This window comes from Hypomesus nipponensis, chromosome 22 (genome assembly GCF_054491055.1).
Source record: "Hypomesus nipponensis isolate SF chromosome 22, ASM5449105v1, whole genome shotgun sequence".
Classification (NCBI taxonomy): Eukaryota; Metazoa; Chordata; class Actinopteri; order Osmeriformes; family Osmeridae; genus Hypomesus; species Hypomesus nipponensis.
The window spans coordinates 9,524,207-9,544,173 of NC_140382.1; the positions used below are offsets into that span (position 1 = coordinate 9,524,207).

Consider the following 19,967-nt stretch of genomic DNA (forward strand, 5'->3'; position numbering starts at 1 on the left):
ATTTTAAGCTTGACCTCAGAACACATCGTGTAGGTTACATTGCATTTTAGAACACTTTATTGCAAACAATTATGAAGTTTATGATGACATTTGGATACGATATCCAGTGTCCAATTGGTCAAACGTCATGGGAGAGTCAAAAGTAACGGAGGAATTTAATGTCAAAGGGTTTAAATTTGAGTTACCCACTCAGAAATGACTTAATGGGAAGTTCAAAGAAAAGTGATGAAAAGTATAGCTAAACTATTCAAGTGTCTGGTTTCTTCGAACAAAGGTATGGGTCAAAAAAATAACATGAACATGACCCTTGAACATTAGCCTATTAACGTTGAAAACGGAGCTTAAAATGTGTATATTTTTGAATACACGGTTAAACAGCGCCACAGTGTGGCTGTGGCATGAAGGGATTATCTCATTCGTGTTCTCTCTCTTTCAGGAATGTTGGCAGTTAACTAATACTAAATCCTACATAATTATCCAATGTCTTGGCCGATTTTGAAATATAGCCTACTGTTCTAAGACATGCACACAGTAGTAAGCATAGTGGAACATGTGTGTGCGCCTGCACTGGGACAGCACCAGACTAACAGGTGGCCAGGCCACAGAAAGTGAGGAAATATGGAGGGAGAGGGAGGGACAAGGAAGGAGATAAATAGATATATAGAGGGAGAGTGGGTAAGTGTATGTGAGAGTAAAGAGAGAAGGGATTGACACTGTAGATAATCAAAGGAAAAAGAAGACTGAGAACACAACTCTCTCATACGCACAAACAGAACTACACTGGTTTACCTACGTTTCAGTCACTTGATGCTCATTGATTTATTCACCAATAGCTCAGTCTCAGGAAGTGGTCTCCATTGTAGCCTAGTTCTACATCCTGTTTATGAGATAGAGAGATGTCCAGGTTTTTGACTGGTTCTTCTCCCTACATCTCTTAGATGGTGTCAAACTGTCTGGCTCATTAGTATGTCAGACATGTTTGGAATGGGTGGCATGACCAGCCACAAAGATGAAGGAAAAGAAAGATGGCCACCATGTCTAATTTGACCCACCCTGAGAAGTGACTGACAGCTTAACTCCATCGGGTGTTGGTGTTGGTCTTGTGTGTGTGTGTTGGGGGTGGTTGTATGTTAGTGTGCGAGGTTATTGTTGGGGGATGGGTTTGTATGGGAGTGTGTTGGTATGTGTGCATTGATGTTGTGTGTTGGGGTGGGTGTACAAATTCCTGAAATAACATGACTAGATCCCATGTCTCTCAGCTACTTTCATCATAACAAATACTGATGCGGTCACACATTCCCACACAGACACGTACACAATGTTGTTTCTCTTTTCATCTTCTTTCTCTCTGTGTCTGTAATGTGAGACCTGCCTCCATGCGTACCCGGAGCAGCTGAGCGTGTGTATGTGTGAAGGATTCTGGCATCACAGATTAGGGTTTTTAATGTCAACCCTCCCACCCCCAACACACACACATGCACACACAGTTACCTTGGTGCTGTCGCAGCTTTGGAAGACGTAGCAGGTGCAGGTGTTTGTGTCCTTCAGCATGCAGCCGAAGCTGCTGGGCTGCTGGCTGTTGTGTAGCAGCTTGGTCAGGTGGTGGGGGCGACACTCAAACAGCACAGTGTGTGTGAGGGGGTCCCATGCCTTCCTGAGCCCCGCCTCCACCATCACACACACACACTGCACCCTGGATGCTGATACACACAGACACACAGACTGGTTGTGTCCTTCAGTGGTAGAAGGAACATGGTCCAGATTCCTGCCTCGGAGGTGTGTGTGTCCAGAACCAGGAGCCTCAGGTCTACCCCCTCCAGCCGGAGGCCTCACGATCTCAGCTACCACCCAGGGCAGCATGGACATGGTGGTAAGAGGATGGACGGGTAGAGACCCAACTAAGGTCAGTTTATACTGGACTTCTTCTTCCTCCTCTTCCTGGTCCTCCTTCTCTGCCTCAGTCATAGCACCACCACCACCACCCCTGAGAGGGTAGTCAGGGAGGGAGGGAGGGATCTGGTAAGAGCCATGGCTGCTGGGGAGAGGGTCCTTGGAACTCCTCAGGCTGAGGGCCTTGTCCCTGGGCTTCACCTCGAAGAACAACCCCTCCATGGTTGGAGAGGATGGAGAGGACTTCCTCTTGAAAAAAGACCTGACTGGTGAAGCATAATATTACAGTTAGGTTTCTTTTTTGTAGTCTACAGGTTGACAGGTCACAAACAGAATGGGTTCCAGGAGGAGTGTTTGTATACTAACACACACACACTCAGTGGGCTTGGGGTCAAGAAGAGTGTGTATATCAACACCTGTCTGACATTTCATTAGTGCATGATGCCATTAAGGCACACACTTGAAAGCTTGGCTATATCTCGGAAACACAAACACACCACACAGATCATTTGATTGGCAAGCAAACTTGGCCCACTGCGTGACAAGTAATACGGTCATTGCCTACTCTCATGGTCAATCAACGCACTCATAAATCTCCTCAGCATGATATATACAGACACAGACACACACACACACACACACACAGACACACACACACACACCCAGCAGTGAGTAAAAATAACCAGGCATGACATGTACAACTGTTGTACTGTAGTATGCAGCCCTATAGAGTGAAAGAAAAACAACTTCCAGATAGCGGCATAATATGCAAACATTATGCAAGGGTCAACTCTCAGCAGAACATAGTAGAATACAAAAATATCGCTTTAAGTTATCAAAACTTCTACATGTCACGTTTAACCTTGCAGTGTATCTAGATCAAGGTTGAGAACGTGATTGAAATTAAAATATGATTAGCTACAACGACACGGGGTGTGGAAGAGAACATCGTGAACGTACCACAACATCAAGGTCCATTTGACATTAAAAAGTATGCTATTTAACACCTTTCGATACGGTAGACTAAATCTGAATAGACGCAGTGTTCAAGGAAAACTGTTAATGTTAGACAGACGCTTACACCTGTCAACGCATAAAACATTATTTTACTTTTAGTGGGTTACGAACAATGTCGCGCTCGCACATTGGTTGGTCTTGCGGAACCATGTTCCACACTACAGCAGCTCTATTTGTGAAGTCAATGTAATTGTCTCTAAGGGTTCCGTTACAACAGCCACCACAGTGAAACCATCACCAGAAGCTTGCAACTCGTACCTGTTATTAACGATCGACGTACTTCCTCACAGAAACTGAGTGTGTGGGTCGGTGACAGTGCGGCTTTGCGATAAACTAGGTCCGTAACGTATCAAACTCTGAGACACACCAGGCTGTTCCTGTTGCCCCCCGTCGTCCACTCCGGAAGCTAAGAATAGATTCGGGCTACAGAGGCCTGGCTCCCCTCTCCGACCCAACACAAGGTGCTCAGGATAACAGATGATTGAATAGTGATCAAACTCACATCCTTATTGACTCACACGCAACACACATACTTGCGAAAAAAAGAAAAATACGGTAGAGAGGACACATAGGTGAAACTATAGTTTGAGTTACATACTTTTTTTAATGACGCTTAAAAAGCATCTGACTATTACACTATATAAGCATCTGGAAAGGGATTGGAAACAGGCAACATAATATTATCAAATATTAAGTACAAAACATTGTAGCCTAACAACACCACTTACACAATTTCCAAGTCGAAAATGTAAGAATGTTCTCAGAGTGCAGTACCTTCCTAAATAAACGTCTAAAACGGTGGCATGGTTAATCGCGGAAGAACGTCACCATTTCTTTTTAATTCTCTAAATCGATTCTTTGAACCATTTCCCGATAGGTGGCACTGGCGGACTCGCGTCAACTTGCCCCCATCTCATTTGAATCAAAATGACATAAAAATTAAAACACTCAATTAAGAAAAACGATTATGTCGATATTAATGCATTTAGATATCTTATTTTATTTCACATCTTAAATAATTTCACTCACTCCACTTCAGTTTTATAGCGCAATCAGTTAACATTAAAATTACATTATCTCCTTTCCACATATCATGATATACACCTGGTAATGTAAGCTTGACAGACAGGAATGTAGGCCAGTGAACACAGTCAAAACAAATAGCAAACAAATAGCAAACAAAGCAAAAGCTGTTAAGCGACTATCAATCCTCAAGTTAAATCCTCCAGAGAGAGCCAGACCCATCTGAGGTAGAGGTCCCAGACCTTGCTGGTTACAGATCATTCACACAGAACAACTCAGAGATCCAGATGATCTTAACACAGCAGATACAGCATCTAAATCATGTCAATAACTCATTCAGTTAAAAAAGAATGATCCTGTACTTGATAGAATCACCTTTTTACAGTCGTTAAGATTGTGTACTTTGTCAGAATAATGTGTGTACGTTGTCAGACTAAGGCAACTGGTCAGGAATGCTAGTTACATGGAATCTCTTTAATGTTGTAACTGTGTGTGTTACTCAGGCTTTGGCTGCAATTTGTTCTTCTTGGGTTGGAAGAAGTTCTCCACAATAGCTTCCACCAATGCATCTAGCTCCTTCTTCAGCTGCTCTACATCACTGAGAGGAGAGAGAGAGAGTGAATATGAGTGACAGAGAAGGCGTGTGTATGTGTGTGTGTGTGTGTGTGTACCTGTTGCCAGGAGCAGCACAAAGCTCGGTGTAGTATTTGATCTTGGGTTCAGTGCCACTGGTTCTCAAGGTGGCCACGCCCCCATTGGAGAAGGAGAAGGTGATCATTGGACTGCTGCTGGTGGGGAGAACCTAGGGGGGACAAGTGGGATGGAGAGAGGTAAGGAAGACAGGTGGGAGTAGGGAGAGAGAAAAACCAACCAGTGAGTGTCTGACTGTCTGTGATGGGAGTGTGTGTGTGTCCTTACAGCCTTGTTGTCAGGCTGGTTACTGTCATGGCCAGTGGTCAGGTCTCTCACAGCTGTGATGGCAAAACCACCACACTCTGAGGGGTACGCCCCCTTCTTATCACCATAGTTACGCAGCCTGTCAAAGAGCGTGTGGATCACTTCCTGGTCGTGGCAGATAAAGTAGGAGTTCTTAGTGATGTGGTAACCATACCTGGAGAGGAGAGAGGGAGGGGGAAACAGAGAGGGGGGTGGGGGCGACTTATTAGTCTGTTAGTCAGAGTTAGGGTGAGAGTGTATGTTTGTGTGCCACTTACTCCTCATAGATGGAGGTTAGTTGTTGGGATAGTGTGGTGTTCTTGGTTGCCAGATATGACGTCATCTCTCCAGCGATGGCTGCTGCACTGACTCCATCTTTATCCAGGACAGCAGTACTGCACATGTAGCCTGGCACGCACGCACCCACACAGTTTACTGACATTTAATGATAGTAGACAAACACAGTGAACACACAGCTCTTGCCAGCAGCGCACACGAGTTAGCATGATAATCCAATTAGACACAAGGTAGACATCATCTCATTATATAGGAACGTACAACACACACATCCCTCATGTGACCTTAATTAATACAACCCTGGTTTGTGGATCCGACAATTATGTTAACCTTACATGAAGCTTCATACACACAGCCTCTACTCTTTCCTCTCTCTAACCCCAGCCAACACTCCTCACTTGAAAAAGATGATGACATGGATGTGTGTATGTGTTGTGCGTGCATGTACCTATGGCCTCCTCGAAGGCAAACAGCACAGTCTTCCCCTGGTGCAGCAGATCGCGGGTTCTGTTACCCATCCACTTAAAACCTGTCAGTGTTTCCTGTTCAACCGAGAACACAGGAAGTGAGGTCACTAGCAAGAGAATCACATCAAGACAAATAGAGTGGTGCAAATAGGTGTGCAACCATGACAGTGTGTTTGTGGTCGGGTGGTTGCACGTGTGTACAAGTGTGTGTATGTGTTTGTATGTGTATGTGTGTCTGTTTGTATGTGTGTCACCTCAAAGTGGAAACCCTCCTTGAGGGCAATGGCCCGCAGGATCTTGGAAGAGACCGTGCTGGCCAGCATGTAGATGTTCTTCACAGCTGTTGAGTCAGGGTTGGTCTTCTTCCAGCAGGAGAACATCCACCAGCCCAGGAGGGCCCCGAGCTCATTACCTGTAAACACCCGCCACAGGCCACTAGGGGAAGACAAGAGAGCTGAAATAGAGATGGACCTGGCAGAAACGATGAACAAACCACTTACAGACAGGAGCTCCCACCCTCCCCCACCAAGACAGACAGACACACACACACCTCTTCTGTTTCTCGGCAATAGCGAGGCGGTCTGCATCAGGGTCGTTGGCCAGAACCACAGTGGCTCCCTCTTTCTCTGCCAGGGCAAATGACAGTGTCTACAAAAGAACAAAGGCATGCACACATACACCGTTTAGTATTTACTACTCATTTGATATGGATACATGTGTGTGTGTGTGTGTGTGTGTATACCAGAACTCCCTCCCCCTCCTCTGGGTTGGGGTATTTCACTGTGGGGAACTCTGGGTCCGGGTCTTTCTGCTCCTTCACTGCATACGGGGGGGGGAGGTCAAATGCCTTGAATGCTGATTGGACGAAGGCGTGGCCAACTCCGTGCACAGACGTGTGCACCATCTTCACATCAGAACTCTTGTTGATGTCCCTGTGAGAGGGTGAGATCAAGTTGAGGTGTGAGTGAGTATATGATTGTGTATGTGTGTGTGTGAGTATGTGCTTGTGTGTTTGTGCGTGCGGCCTCACCTGTAGTGGCAGTGTTTCTGTATGGCCTTGTAGTAGTGTGTGTGTGTGTCCTGGTAGGGGTCCTTCAGCAGGGGGCTCTTCAGAGCCAGGGTGGTGTCCCAGGCCTGGGGCCAGGGCTCCAAGCTCTCCTCAATGGCCTTGGAGATGCCCTGGTCATGGGGGGGCACGATCTGGGCACCGTTCTCCCAGTACACCTGGAGGAGGGGGGGGGGGGACAGAACCAGAATCGAAACATTAAATTACATCATTGTAACTAGACCAATTTAGTTTCCCCCCAAAATGTATACAAATGTGATAGGCTGGTGGTAGTTACCTTGTATCCGTTGTCCTGCTTGGGATTGTGGGAGGCCGTCACCATGATGCCAGCACACAATCCCAGGTGAGACACAGTGAAGGGCTGGAGAGAGGGAGGTAGAGGGGCAGAGCGGGGAGGGGAGAGGAGGGGGAGAATGTAAACAGTTTAACACCCCATAGTTCAAGGTCTGAGGACAATACCTCGTCTACACAGACAGCCATGTAAACAGACTGGCATCCACAGACACAGAAGTACTAGGACAGAGAAGAAGTGAAATACATGAGATGTTAGAATGCTATTGACACTGTCAGCAGAACATTAAAGCTGACATCTATTTCAGTGTGAGCCAGGCTAATACAGTCAATACCCTCTCCGGAAAGAGCACGCTTTATTTATAGATAACCCTGTGTGTAATGTGAGAGATTGATATCACGTGAATGTGGGTTCAAAAGTTCTGGTCTTTTATTAAGAGAAGGTGGCTGTGTGTCCATGTGATGTGTGCATGAGCAAGGCATGCCCTAACTGTGATTGGCTGTCAAGTATTGGTGAGAACCCTAGATGGGCTGGCGCCCAAGAGCAATGGATTTGTTTGAGAGAAGGGGAAAAATAAAGAGAGTGCGTGTCTATGTGCTTTTTAAAAGGTCACAACAGGTCACTGTTGACATTCTGTTCATTCACGATGTTCATTCATGAGAAAGGTTACACAGTATGATCTCAGCACATCACGGTTGTTAAATCGGAGTCGTCCTCATGTTCGAATGTCTATAGAATATTTGTGAAGACCACGGGGGTACATGAATGTGTGTGTACAAAGTCTATAACATGTGTATCAGAGTCAACATGCAGCTGAAACCTTAAACTATACCTTACGTAACAAACACACTGGATGTGTGCGTGTCTGTGGAAGGACTGGAGTTTGCCCACCTCCTTCCGTCTACCTCAGTGTCTGAGTCTCTCTGACACTCCCTCTCCCAGCACACCGCCAGAACCAGCCCCCAGAGTGAGTGAGAGTCGGTGAGTGGTGAGAGGTGTGTGTGGAGTAGTTTCCCTTGTGAGGGGCTAATGAGAGTGTGAGTGTGCGTGGGAAGGTTCTGGCGCACCACAAAGGGGGTGGGCGTGATGTCGGAGAAGAGGTGGACGGGCACCCCCCGGCTGGTGAAGACGGCCGCAGCCAGCCTGGCAAAGCGCTGACTGCTGCCACCGCTGACAGGGTGGGCACGGGCATCGTAGCCGATGACCACACCGCGGTCCAGCAGGTCCTCAAAGCACTGCTCCAGGTAACTACAGAACCCCTGTAGAGAGAGGAGGAGGGAACGAGGCAGGGATGGATGGAAGGAGAGGGGAGAGAGAGACACAGGGGTGGAATGAGGGAGATAATTGGAGATCACTCAGCAGGGTCTAAATAGGACGGTTTATGGACTACAGGAAATGTCTCCCAATGGAGTAACTGACTGCCTGTTTGTGCGTTCTACCTGTGTGGTCTGGATGATGGTGAGGTCATTCATGCAGGCGGTGCCAGGGCCCATGGCGGCCCGGAGGCCTGCGGTGCCAAACTCCATCCTGGAGGAAAAGCATTTTTTGAGCTCCAGCAGAGCCCCCTCCTTTACCAGCTCCCGGACCTGAGCTACCGTTAGGGGATTCTGGGAAACACGTGGTGAAGGCAGTCATGATCACAGTGTTCACAGTGAAAGTCATCACTACCATAACTTATTCCATGTGAGGCCTAACTACCCACACCAAGCCTACTGTCTCACTCCAAAGACAACACTCACCCAGACGGTTAGCTATGTGGGCTAGCCTCCTTACGAGGTTATCTAGGGGCATAATTAATTTGATTTTCTTTACTAATTCCGCTTGATTGGTGGCGTCCCATTTCCTTTTAGTGACGAGAATTGCTTTCCATGCTTCTGTCAAATGGATGCACGTTACTCTGATTAAGAGAAATCCTTCCATGCCCATCCACCATGTGGATTTAGATACCTTCGTAAATTCCTAAATTAGATGGGTCTCGAGACAGTTTTGCATGTCTGTTTTAAGCTATACTGAATCAATAATTCAGAAGAGGTTGTAGTATCGCCAGGGTTGTACTCATTGGCACCCGTTGTTGAATGTCAAAATAACTAATCGTGGGCATATTTCAGTGTGCTAAAATGTAGAACTGTACAAGTTTGAATTATTTAAAATCCGTTGTGCATTCAAAATATTATGACTGTCTTTTGATTTCACATTCATACCATGTTGTCTGAAGTTCATATACATTGTCTACAGTGGTATGAATGGTTTGTCAACCGAAACCTTCAGTTGACATAACAGCTAGTCTATGTGATTAATAGACCTAGCACTACGTGTGCTTTCCAATTATTTTGCAGGCATGAATTGGGATAAATTCATAAAAAGTGCAATTTTATTCTCAAATTTAGGCATTATAACAAACGTGGCAAATCCACTAACATTTTATGTAGCTAGCTAGGTTAGCTACTCACCTTGTCATATTCCAACCACTGCTTGATAGCGTGATCCAACTTTATGTCACCGGTGGTTGATAGACCGTTCTCCATATTTTCCCTTTAATCTTTGTTGTAGCACCAAATAAATTGTAACCTGCCTTGAATTCTGGATACAGTAGCAAAGAACCTTTAAACTGAGTGTTGGATTCGCTTCCTATATGGAGAGGGCGGGGTTTACTTGAGGCGCGTCATGAGAGCCGTAGTACGTGCATGACGTCATTGATGATCATCAAAACACACATCAACATTCATTCGAACAAACTGACACCAAAGAATCGATAAAATAAACACGTCAAAACAATGATCTTTAATAGATGGATAATGTGGAATAGACTCGCCCCGAACAGACTTGAAGCATTTATCTAAATTAAATATTTTAATTGAATCTTGAAAGATGACATGCTGATTCAGTTGTTCATGCAACTGCAAAAGCAGTACCACCATGTTGTAGCACACTGCTTGGCCGAGATTCAGTGAATGTTCTGTTTGACACAAAAGTAAAGTCACTGTGATCACCTGGGTCAAACGCATTTCTTAAAATACTTGAGGAGCACTTGATACAGGCCAAAAAATGTAGTGTATCAACTCTAATTCCCCTAAGGTTCTCAATAGTATTTGATCCAGGTCTGACAATACAGTAAGGCCATCCATCAGATTCCAAGCTGACTGGTCCTCAATGAGTGAGAGGCAAGAGTTAACAGTCATCATAAAGCACATTATAAATATGCAATAGCACTCAATAAGTAGTTAAAAATGAGTGTCATACATAGATCACATTTTTTTACGTCTCATCTTATTGGACCATAATTACTGCAACAATTCAATATAATCCAAACTTTAAATTAAAAGCAAAGCTGGAAAATTTTCTGACCATAACCCATAACAGACTGAAAATGGATGTCTGTGTTGACTTGACTGAGGTTCACTAAACCCAACCCCGATCTAGTCTGAGATTACTGTTATATTGGATTATGACACGAGCAATGAGGACATAGGTGTAGTTCCTTCTGTGTCCACCTGGTGGAGATGTAAGGCCTAGAGTGTTACACTGGGTGTAAGGGGTCCTTCTGATTTCAAACGCACACACGCACACCCTTCAGGAGACAGCCTCTCTTCAGTCACTAACCCTATAAACTCTTGCGTTTCCTTTGTTTAATGATGAACAGGTTTTCGTCTGTGGGGTACATCTCATTGGCGGCCATGTTAGCCGCCTTCCTGTCCCTTCCTCTCGCTCTAATCTTCTTATTTTTCACTGCGCTGGTCTTCCCTTTCCCAAATAGTCTTTCTGGGGGGTGGAGCCCAGGCCGTGGGGGTCTTGAGGAAGAGGGGGTGGTGTCGAAGAACACAGGGGGGTCTTCAGGAACCATACCTTCCTTCTTCTTCTTCTTCTTCCTTTTCTTTTTCTTCTTCTGGTCTCCACTTCGAGGGAAGTCCTGAGCTTCATCCACCATCAACGTGGCTGGTTTCTTAACTACAGAACCGGTGTTGGGGGTGTTCAGATGTTTAGGAATTTTTGGTTTTGAATGTTGCTGCTGTTTGTCGGCCATCTTGGTTTTGGGCATCCATGTTTTGGCCTGCCCTGGCTTGCTCTGCCCGGGAGCAGGCATGGGTTTCTGGTTATGGATGAGATTAGGGATGCGCACTGGTTTGTGGTTCTGGTAAGGGGTGTGGCTGGGTTTAGGGCAGTGGTTGGCTGAGTTTTTCTGTTTCTTCTTGGGCGGTCCGTCTGGTGTGTGTGGAGTCTGGAGCTCTGAAGGAAACAGGCCAGCCTCTATCAGCTCTGTTACAGAGAGAGAAGGAGAGGGAGAGAGAGACAGAGATGGTGAGGGAAATAGAGAGCAACGAGAGGGAGAGAGAAATGGGTGAGAGAGTTTGGGGGAGGAGGGGAAGGGAAAGCAAGAGCGATTTTTAATTGAGTCTGCATTCCACACCTATCTGTGTGTGCATGCATACCGAGTTGTGTGCACGTGCGTGACATACCTTGGACCCTCTGCTGTATTCGGTAGTCTCTGCGATTGAAATCCTTTTTGATGTCATAGTAGTTAATGTAGGGGGTGCTGGGATATGTTCCGTTAAACATTCTCCTCTGAGAACAGTCCTGACACAAACACACACACATTCACAGTAAGTAGCATATATAGTAACCTCAGTGTAAAGACTACAGCAGCCCACGGTAGCACATTTCCATTTCGTAGAGGCGGTACTGACATGGCCAAAGTGTCCTTTCCTGGAACAGTTGTAGCAGTAGGGAGGAGTTCTGCCATTATCCGGAGACTGCAGCGCCTTTGGAGGACCTGCCTGGATCTGGAGTGAGGGAGACGGGTAGAGCAGGAGGAAGGGAGGGAAGGAAGGAAGGATCTTTTAGAAGGGGTTTATTCAGCAGTTCATCCACCTAGTCCACCCCATCCACACAGCAGTTTAACGGTTCTTTTTTGATGTACGTTTATTAATGATCCACCATTGTGTATTCTCTGAGTGTGTGAGTTAGTGTGTGTGAAAGTGTTTGTGGATGAATATGGAGGTGATAAGAGACAGATTATGCTAGGTATAGTTAGGGACCCGTAATGACCCTGTATATTATAGTGTGTGTATGTGTGTGTGTGCGTGCGTGTGTGCATTGAACCGAAGGTCCCATGCCCTGTGGACCACTGTTCTGAAAGCCTTCCGCGCTTGACTGCTTACAGCAAATATATACTGATAAAGAGAGAGAGAGAGAGAGAGGCTAGCACAGTGCGTTTACTGCTACGAACACACACTGACAGCCAGGCTGATGGACAGCCACACAGACTGATGTACAGACAGATGAATAGGCAGGCAAGCAGACAGACTGACAGAGAGACAGACAGGCAGGCAGACAGACAAGCAGTCAGACACACAGACAGGCAGAGACAGGCAGGCAGGCTGGCAGACATGATTAACCCAACCCCCCCCCTCGCCCCCATCCATCTCTTTCTCTCTTTCTCATTACCCCTCCATCTATACCAGATTTTACGATTACAAATAATTTCCTTCTCATGTCATTTCTTAAACATAGCTTAGCTCACCTCTCCTCCCTCTTTCCCCCTCTCCTTGGTTCCTACCTACACCCTCCCCTTCGGCACGTCCGCCTCTCCCCCTCACCCCTGCACCCCCTTCCCTCTTTTTTCCGCTTGAGTAGTTTTGCGGCAGAAAGGATGAATGCTATTAGGGTGTTTCGTCATTATCAGGTCAGACCGGCCGCTTGGCCCATCTCCATCACAAAGGCCAGGAGATCACAGACCCCTCACACCCACACAGGAACACACACGCAGGAACGCACACGCACAAACACACAAACACACACACACACACACACACCCTCAGGAGATCACAGTCCCTGTCTAAACCCCCCAACCTACATGCCCCCCCCATTCATGCATCATGTAAATTGGCTGTAGGTTTCTGTCTCTCTTTCTCTCTATATTTCTCTCGCTCTCCTCCTTCCACCAACCCCCCCCCCCCCTCGCTCTCTTTGACCTTGGACACCTCATCTTTGAGTTGTGATTCAGTAGCAGAAATGTGCGATAGGAAGAAAGTTAATTAAATGTTGTTCCTTTTCTTCCATCCACCTGTTATATCTACCTACAGTCTGGGTTGGTGTCTATTGATGAGAAAGAAAGTGTGTGTGTTTATGAGAATGTGTGTGCCTTTGAGTGTGTGTGGAATGAGGAAACAGTGTGAGTGTGTGTTGAGGAGAGAGAAAGTGTATGTTTGGGCGTGTGTGTCGCAAACAATATTAATTAACGGGATAAACCTCCTTCGTCCCCTCATTCTCTCGTTCTCTCTCGTTGCTTATCACAAACATCAGACTAGCTAATGGGACATGGACAAGGGATAGGCATGGGGCAGCGTGGAGGGCAGGGTGGAGGGCAGGGTGGAGGGAAGAGTGGAGGGCAGGGTGGAGGGAAGAGTGGAGGGCAGGGTGGAGGGCAGGGTGGAGGGAAGAGTGGAGGGCAGGGTGGAGGGCAGAGTGGAGGGAAGAGTGGAGGGCAGGGTGGAGGGCAGGGTGGAAGGCAGAGTGGAGGGCAGGGTGGAGGGCAGGGTGGAGGGAAGAGTGGAGGGCAGGGTGGAGGGCAGGGTGGAAGGCAGAGTGGAGGGCAGGGTGGAGGGCAGGGTGGAGGGCAGGGTGGAGGGCAGCGTGGAGGGCAGCGTGGAGGGCAGGGTGGAGGGCAGGGTGGAGGGCAGGGTGGAGGGCAGAGTGGTGGGCAGGGTGGAGGGCAGGGTGGAGGGCAGGGTGGAGGGCAGCGTGGAGGGCAGAGTGGAGGGCAGGGTGGAAGGCAGAGTGGAGGGCAGGGTGGAGGGAAGGGTGGAGGGCAGGGTGGAGGGCAGCGTGGAGGGCAGGGTGGAAGGCAGAGTGGAGGGCAGAGTGGAGGGCAGGGTGGAAGGCAGAGTGGAGGGCAGGGTGGAGGGAAGGGTGGAGGGCAGGGTGGAGGGCAGAGTGGAGGGCAGGGTGGAGGGCAGGGTGGAAGGCAGAGTGGAGGGCAGAGTGGAGGGCAGGGTGGAGGGCAGGGTGGAGGGCAGGGTGGAGGGCAGGGTGGAGGGCAGAGTGGAGGGCAGAGTGGAGGGCAGGGTGGAGGGCAGGGTGGAGGGCAGGGTGGAGGGCAGAGTGGAGGGCAGAGTGGTGGGCAGAGTGGTGGGCAGAGTGGAGGGCAGAGTGGAGGGCAGCGTGGAGGGCAGCGTGGAGGGCAGAGTGGAGGGCAGGGTGGAGGGCAGGGTGGAGGGCAGCGTGGAGGGCAGAGTGGAGGGCAGAGTGGAGGGCAGAGTGGAGGGCAGGGTGGAGGGCAGAGTGGAGGGCAGAGTGGAGGGCAGAGTGGAGGGCAGAGTGGAGGGCAGCGTGGAGGGCAGACTGGAGGGCAGACTGGAGGGCAGAGTGGAGGGCAGCGTGGAGGGCAGAGTGGGTGGCAGGGTGGCTCTTTATAATGAATATATGCCCCGACAGAGTAGTGCATATTAATATACTCAAATTCAAACCTCAAGAGTAATCTACAAAGATAGTTGGTTAACATTGTAACCATTCAATACCACTGCAAATGAAAGGAAAAAGTGGTAGGAGAAGGTCGTCGGTTGAGGCAGTGAGAGGAGTCTGGTAGTGGTAGTGGACGGACACAACAGCAGACAGCCAGAGAAAAGGGATGCTTGGTGTAAGTGTGTATGGAGGGGCTGGGATTGGGGGGGTGGTCCTAAGGGCTTGTCTGTATGGACACAGGCAACCAGCCATCCGTAAATTCACACACACACCAACTTTCCCACATGCAAGGATTCTAAACAACACACACACCCTCTCTCTCTCCCTCTCCCTCTAAGCCCTGCTCTCCTCTGCTCCTTGCCTTGGCTGGTGGCAAAGCCGTGCTAATCCTCAGGCCCACACAAAGCTCACACTGTTACAGACTTCAATCTGTGGACCCCCACCGCACGCACACTCTCTCTCTCTCACTATTTCACTCACTCTTTCTCTCTGTCTCTCTCTCTCTCATACACACACAAACACACACACACACACACACACACACACAAGCTGAGATCTGAACAGTAAAGGGTGGGCAGCATTTTGCAGGCGTTAGTGGAAGGTTGGGGAGAGGGTTGGAGACGACGTGGAGAGTTAGTGAAGAGGTTTTCGGATTTCAGTGAAGAGATAGTGGAGAGAGTTAGTAGAGAAGATTGGAGACAATAGTGGAGAATTAGAGAAGGGGATTGGAGACGTCATGAGGAGTTAGTAGAAGGGTTGGAGGGTTATTGGAGGTTTACAGGACAGTGAGAGGAGAGTTAGAGAAGGGTTAACAGCATTGGTGAAGATGACTGGAGACACTCTGGAACCCCCTCCAGATACTTCTATATAAACAGATACATCACACGTGTGTATGTTTGCCTGCATCCTACTGGAGGTTTCTGGGTCATACCAATATAGCAGCTCTTACACCTGGCTGCATCTTAACATGCAGAGTGTCTGTGTGTGTGTGTGTGTGTGTGTGTATGCAGTGGGTGGGGAAGGGGGGGCATATTACCAGATGTGATTCCTGTCCCCCTTTGTGTCTGCCAGTTCACAAAGCCTCCGACCCTGAGACCTAAGCCCTAACCCCCCCCCCCCCCCCGACCCCCCACCATCACACACACACGCAGTGTAATTCCCCCAGGCGCCTGCTATCTCCTCCCGTCAGTCAGTCAATCAGACTGAAAACAATCAGTTAGAGCCCCTATTTCCTTTTTAGCGAGAGAGGGACAGAACGAGAAAGGAGGAGTGACTAAAGGAGGTAGAGTGGTAAGCAGAGGAAGAGAGGGAGGGAGGGAGGGAGGGAGGGAGGGAGGGAGGGAGGGAGGGAGGGAGGGAGGGAGGGAGGGAGGGCGGGCGGGAGGGAGATGGGGAGGGAAAAGGATGCGTTGCCTTCAGTTGCGAGTAATAGAGATAATGACGATGTGATGTCATGGGTTGCCATGTCTGGAGAAAAAAAACTCTCAGGGCAGTGCTGCTAATGTGGTCAGAGTGTGGAGGGTGGAACATGGGATGCAAACCAATCTACTTAAATCTACCTTATTCGATATCTATTCACTCTGCCCATTGTATGAAAATCTGTAGTTTCTACCAAGACCAGCCGAGTGTGAAGCAGGTAGTGTTTGGTGACAGACACACATGCACGCGCACACACACCACACAGTCTCTGGATAAAGACCAGTTTCTTAAACCAAGTCTCTCTCTTGCCACCCTAAAACACCCACACTTCCTCACACACTTCCTCACACAGAGTTTCCAGGCTGCCTACATAACACTGTGATGACACAGCTATCCACACTCCTTAAAAAGAGCTGAAGGGATTCTATACAACCTCCATTTGAATGGGCCTTATTGTAGGAGGAGGGAGCTGGAGAGAGTAAGCTAAGGGACAAAGACCGAGAGAGGAAGGAAGGAAGGTCCATTTTCTGACCAACATTCTGGGTCAGCAGAAAGCAAAGAATGAAGGACAGAGAATAGAGAAAATGACATTTGTGCGGAACTGCACAGCCACGCGCACGCTCATCCAGTTCCACGACCACACAGACTCCCACACAGGCACAGATACAGACTCGTCCACTTCTTCCACCACATCCTCATACGATTTCCCTCACACACATTCTCACACAGATTATTACCGTCCCAGCTAAATCCAGTCCAGCAACACAAGGGTTAACCTCAGACTGTCATGCTCCCTATGACCACCAGGGGGCACTCCAACCCCACCATCAGCATAGACGCCGTCAGAGCCACACACACACACACACACGTTCCCTAAGGGAAGGACACAGTGATAACACCTCTAGGACCTGCTCAAAACACAGATGCGCGCACACACACCAATCAATAAAACACACAAATACAGGAGTCATCTCTACAATCTTAAGAGCCAATCAATGCTCACACTGATATACCTCCACCACATGTCTGCTTCTTTCCTTCTCTGTGACTCTGTGCTACTCTGAGCAACAGAGACAGAGAAAGACAGAGGAAAAGAGTCAGTCTCTCACATTCACCTTCCCCCCCCCCCTCCTCACAGTGCAGATAGAGAGAGTCATGTCAGTCAGTTTAACTGGGGCGGAGCCATCATGCTGTGCGGGATGCAGTTTCCTTACACACCAGAGAGGGCAGTGTGGTCGTTGGACTTTGCACAAGGACTCAAATAATACGTGCGTTGTGCATGTGCTTGATCTTTACACAAATTAATTCTGCCAGTATACAGAAAGCAGATCATTAAACTTCCAGCATGCCCCCTCTCGCTCCCTCTCCCTCTCCATTCATTCCTTATTTCACTCTACCCCCCCCCAAGCTGCTTCATTTCTCTCTTCCAGCTTTCCTTACTTCCCTATCCTCCTCCCTTTCATCTCTCCTCCTCTCTTGACCTTTCTCCTCTCCTAATCCCTTCCCTCTCTCTCCCCTTCTCTCAACACCTCCCCTCTCTCCTATGCCCTTCCCTCTCTCCTCTCCTTCTCCCTTCCCTCTCCCCATAGCTCTGATAGGTTATTATTAAGTGGTTTTCCTTCAATCACTATGCTGATTTTCAAAAATGATGGAGTGAGAGAGAAAGAGAGATGCATGAAGAGAGACAATGAGAGGGAGAGAGACAGAGAGAGACAGACAGTGGGACAGAGAGAGAGATGAGAAAGAGAGAGATGAGAAAGGGAGAGAGTGTTCGAAAATTCATATTGTAAGGGTTATCAATAAAAACACATTGGCTGTTTAACAGCATATATCTCCTATGTTGTGTGTGTTTGCGTGTCTTCGGTTGTAACTGCCATGATGTGTGTCGGTATCTTACTCTCTCTCAGTGAATCCCTCCGGGCTTTGTGGTCTATACTGAGCGGTCTGGATGAGTTTGTTTGTTAGTGAAGGGCCAGGTGCAGGAGACACACACACACACACACACACACACACACAGGGATAAAGCAGCGGAGAGGTCTGACAGAATGCCTTTTCACACCTGGCTGAGCCCAGCGGAAGGTGACAGAGTCACATCTCCTCGAACGAACACACACACACACACACACACATAATAGGGGTTCTTCTGTTTAAAACAGCCTCATTTTATTCATGATACTGCTTATGACCCTGAACTCCCCTGTGTGTGTGTGTGTGCGCGTGCGTGCGTGCATTTCCCCTAAACCCCTCACCACTTTTGGTTGGTAACGACCTTCTGTTCCCTGTGCTTAAATACCTTAAATACTTCAATTAGACCTGGGTCACAATCCACCACCCCTTAAACTACTAGAACAAACACGCAAACACCCAACCACACACACACACAGAAATAGCAGGCCTTGACACACTTTTTGTAAATACACACACCTAGGGAAGACACTGGAAATGCAGCAGACTATTCTTTTTCATTCATTTTGTTTCCAATGTTCATTTCTCTAAGGAAAACTCTCCAATCACTTACAGTTCAGAGTTGGAGATGAACATCAATGAGCTCTCTCTCTCTCTCTCTCTCTCTCTCTCTCTCTCTCTCTCTCTCTCTCTCTCTCTCTCTCTCTCTCTCTCTCTCTCTCTCTCTCTCTCTCTCTCTCTCTCTCTCTCTCTCTCTCTCTCTCTCTCTCTCTCTCTCTCTCTCTCTCTCTCTCTCTCTCTCTCTCTCTCTCTCTCTCTCTCTCTCTCTCTCTCTCTCTCTCTCTCTCTCTCTCTCTCTCTCTCTCTCTCTCTCTCTCTCTCTCTCTCTCTCTCTCTCTCTCTCTCTCTCTCTCTCTCTCTGTTCGCTCCATGTCCCCTCTTCTCCCTCTCCATCCCCCATTCCCTCCCTCCCCCCTCTCCTGCTCCCCCCTCCTCTCTCCCGCTGTGTAAGTCAGGCCTTAACGATGCTGCCTTTCCATTAGACAGTCTCTGCTAATTAATCTCCACAGAGAAGAGTGACAGACAGACCTCCCTCCACTACACCCACTCACGGCACAAACACACACACGGTGCACACACACACACTCACGGCACACACACACGGTGCACCCCCCCCCCTCCCCCCGTCCTGTCCTGTGTGCTGCTGGCAGGCCATTTCATGGTTTATCACGTCTTTTAATTGACAAACAAGCTGCTCTTTTCTTTTAGGGTGAGGTCTATATCACTCGCTCACTCACACTCACACACACACACTCACGAGAGAGAGAAGTTATTTCAGCAGATGTTGGGCGTGCGCGCACAGAAACACACACCTCCCTTAGCAACTGCTGTCAGCCCCATGACAGGCGGCCCATGTGACTGTCATACACCTTTCTGCTCTCTGACACACACACACACACACACACACACACACCTTCAGGGACATAAAGCCTCAATGGTTTCGCCAATTATACTCTACCGGTCTTTATACAAACAAGCAGTAAACAGACACACCCTTACCGTGATGTGGTACTGTCGCCAAATTTCTGGGCAGGCCTGTCGAGGGAAAAGTAAAAAGCTCCGTTAGAGAAATGAGAGAAACGCGGGCACAAGATAAACATGTGAAAACTGTGCGTGTGGGTAATTGTCTAGCAGAGTAAGAATGTGGAGGAACCCATGAGGTGACGCTGAGAGAGCAGGTGAACTGACCCTGACCAGAGAGGGGGAGAGAGGGGGAGCAACAGAGGGAGAGGGGGAGACAGAGAGAGGGAGGGAGGGGGAGAGAGAGACAGAGAGGGGGGAGACACAGAGAGGGAGAGAGAGGGGGAGAGACACAGAGAGGGAGAGAGAGGGGGAGAGACACAGAGAGGGAGAGAGAGGGGGAGAGACAGAGAGGGAGAGAGAGGGGGAGAGACGGAGAGGGAGAGAGGGGGGAGAGACAGAGAGGGAGAGAGGGGGGGAGAGACAGAGAGGGAGAGAGAGGGGGAGAGACACAGAGAGGGAGAGAGAGGGGGAGAGACAGAGAGGGAGAGAGAGGGGGAGAGACAGAGAGGGAGAGAGAGGGGGAGAGACAGAGAGGGAGAGAGAGGGGGAGAGACGGAGAGGGAGAGAGGGGGGAGAGACAGAGAGGGAGAGAGGGGGGAGAGACAGAGAGGGA

At 48.6% G+C, this 19,967-nt stretch overlaps 3 protein-coding genes across 9 annotated transcripts in view; all 3 read right to left on the reverse strand.

Moving 5' to 3' along the window:
• tbc1d1 (TBC1 (tre-2/USP6, BUB2, cdc16) domain family, member 1) overlaps positions 1 to 3,292 on the reverse strand; it is a 28,356-nt gene extending 25,064 nt beyond the window's left edge. For all 4 annotated transcript variants that reach the window (XM_084686638.1, XM_084686640.1, XM_084686639.1 and 1 more), the window contains exons 1-2: positions 3,166 to 3,292; positions 1,492 to 2,156 (exon numbers count right to left, since the gene is read on the reverse strand). In XM_084686638.1, the coding sequence (XP_084542764.1) occupies positions 1,492 to 2,112 (621 nt within the window). In that variant the 5' untranslated portion in view covers positions 2,113 to 2,156; positions 3,166 to 3,292. The remainder of the gene's footprint in view (positions 1 to 1,491; positions 2,157 to 3,165) is intronic.
• A 595-nt stretch (positions 3,293 to 3,887) lies between these two features.
• On the reverse strand, positions 3,888 to 9,635 carry pgm2 (phosphoglucomutase 2). Of its 2 annotated transcripts, none has more exons than XM_084687117.1 (13): positions 9,439 to 9,635; positions 8,428 to 8,595; positions 8,056 to 8,247; positions 6,974 to 7,057; positions 6,661 to 6,854; positions 6,373 to 6,562; positions 6,181 to 6,278; positions 5,885 to 6,065; positions 5,612 to 5,705; positions 5,145 to 5,274; positions 4,849 to 5,041; positions 4,602 to 4,732; positions 3,888 to 4,528 (listed from the first exon to the last, which is right to left on the reverse strand). In XM_084687117.1, the coding sequence occupies exons 1-13, from the start codon at positions 9,511 to 9,513 to the stop codon at positions 4,426 to 4,428; spliced, it is 1,833 nt and encodes a 610-aa protein (XP_084543243.1). In that variant the 5' UTR covers positions 9,514 to 9,635; the 3' UTR covers positions 3,888 to 4,425. The 2 variants fall into 2 exon arrangements, with proteins under 2 accessions (XP_084543243.1, XP_084543244.1); XM_084687118.1 differs by having other exon boundaries at positions 8,428 to 8,515; positions 9,439 to 9,619.
• Positions 9,636 to 9,754: 119 nt separating this feature from the next.
• Positions 9,755 to 19,967, reverse strand: part of zcchc7 (zinc finger, CCHC domain containing 7) — a 29,247-nt gene continuing 19,034 nt past the window's right edge. For all 3 annotated transcript variants that reach the window (XM_084687116.1, XM_084687114.1, XM_084687115.1), the window contains 4 exons: positions 19,331 to 19,366; positions 11,671 to 11,766; positions 11,443 to 11,560; positions 9,755 to 11,242 (listed from right to left, as the gene is read on the reverse strand). In XM_084687116.1, coding sequence (XP_084543242.1) covers positions 10,590 to 11,242; positions 11,443 to 11,560; positions 11,671 to 11,766; positions 19,331 to 19,366 — 903 coding nt within the window. In that variant the 3' untranslated portion in view covers positions 9,755 to 10,589. The remainder of the gene's footprint in view (positions 11,243 to 11,442; positions 11,561 to 11,670; positions 11,767 to 19,330; positions 19,367 to 19,967) is intronic.

What these genes read in the sequence shown, in the direction of transcription:
- pgm2 (XM_084687117.1), bottom strand. Translation starts at nt 9,513, where the DNA reads ATGGAGAACGGTCTATCAACCACCGGTGACATAAAGTTGGATCACGCT. An exon ending in CAGAAACACTGCCACTACAG is followed by an intron (nt 6,563 to 6,660) that starts GTGAGGCCGCAC and finishes ACCCTCTCACAG; the next exon opens with GGACATCAACAAGAGTTCTG. An exon ending in ATTGCCGAGAAACAGAAGAG is followed by an intron (nt 6,066 to 6,180) that starts GTGTGTGTGTGT and finishes GTCTTCCCCTAG; the next exon opens with TGGCCTGTGGCGGGTGTTTA.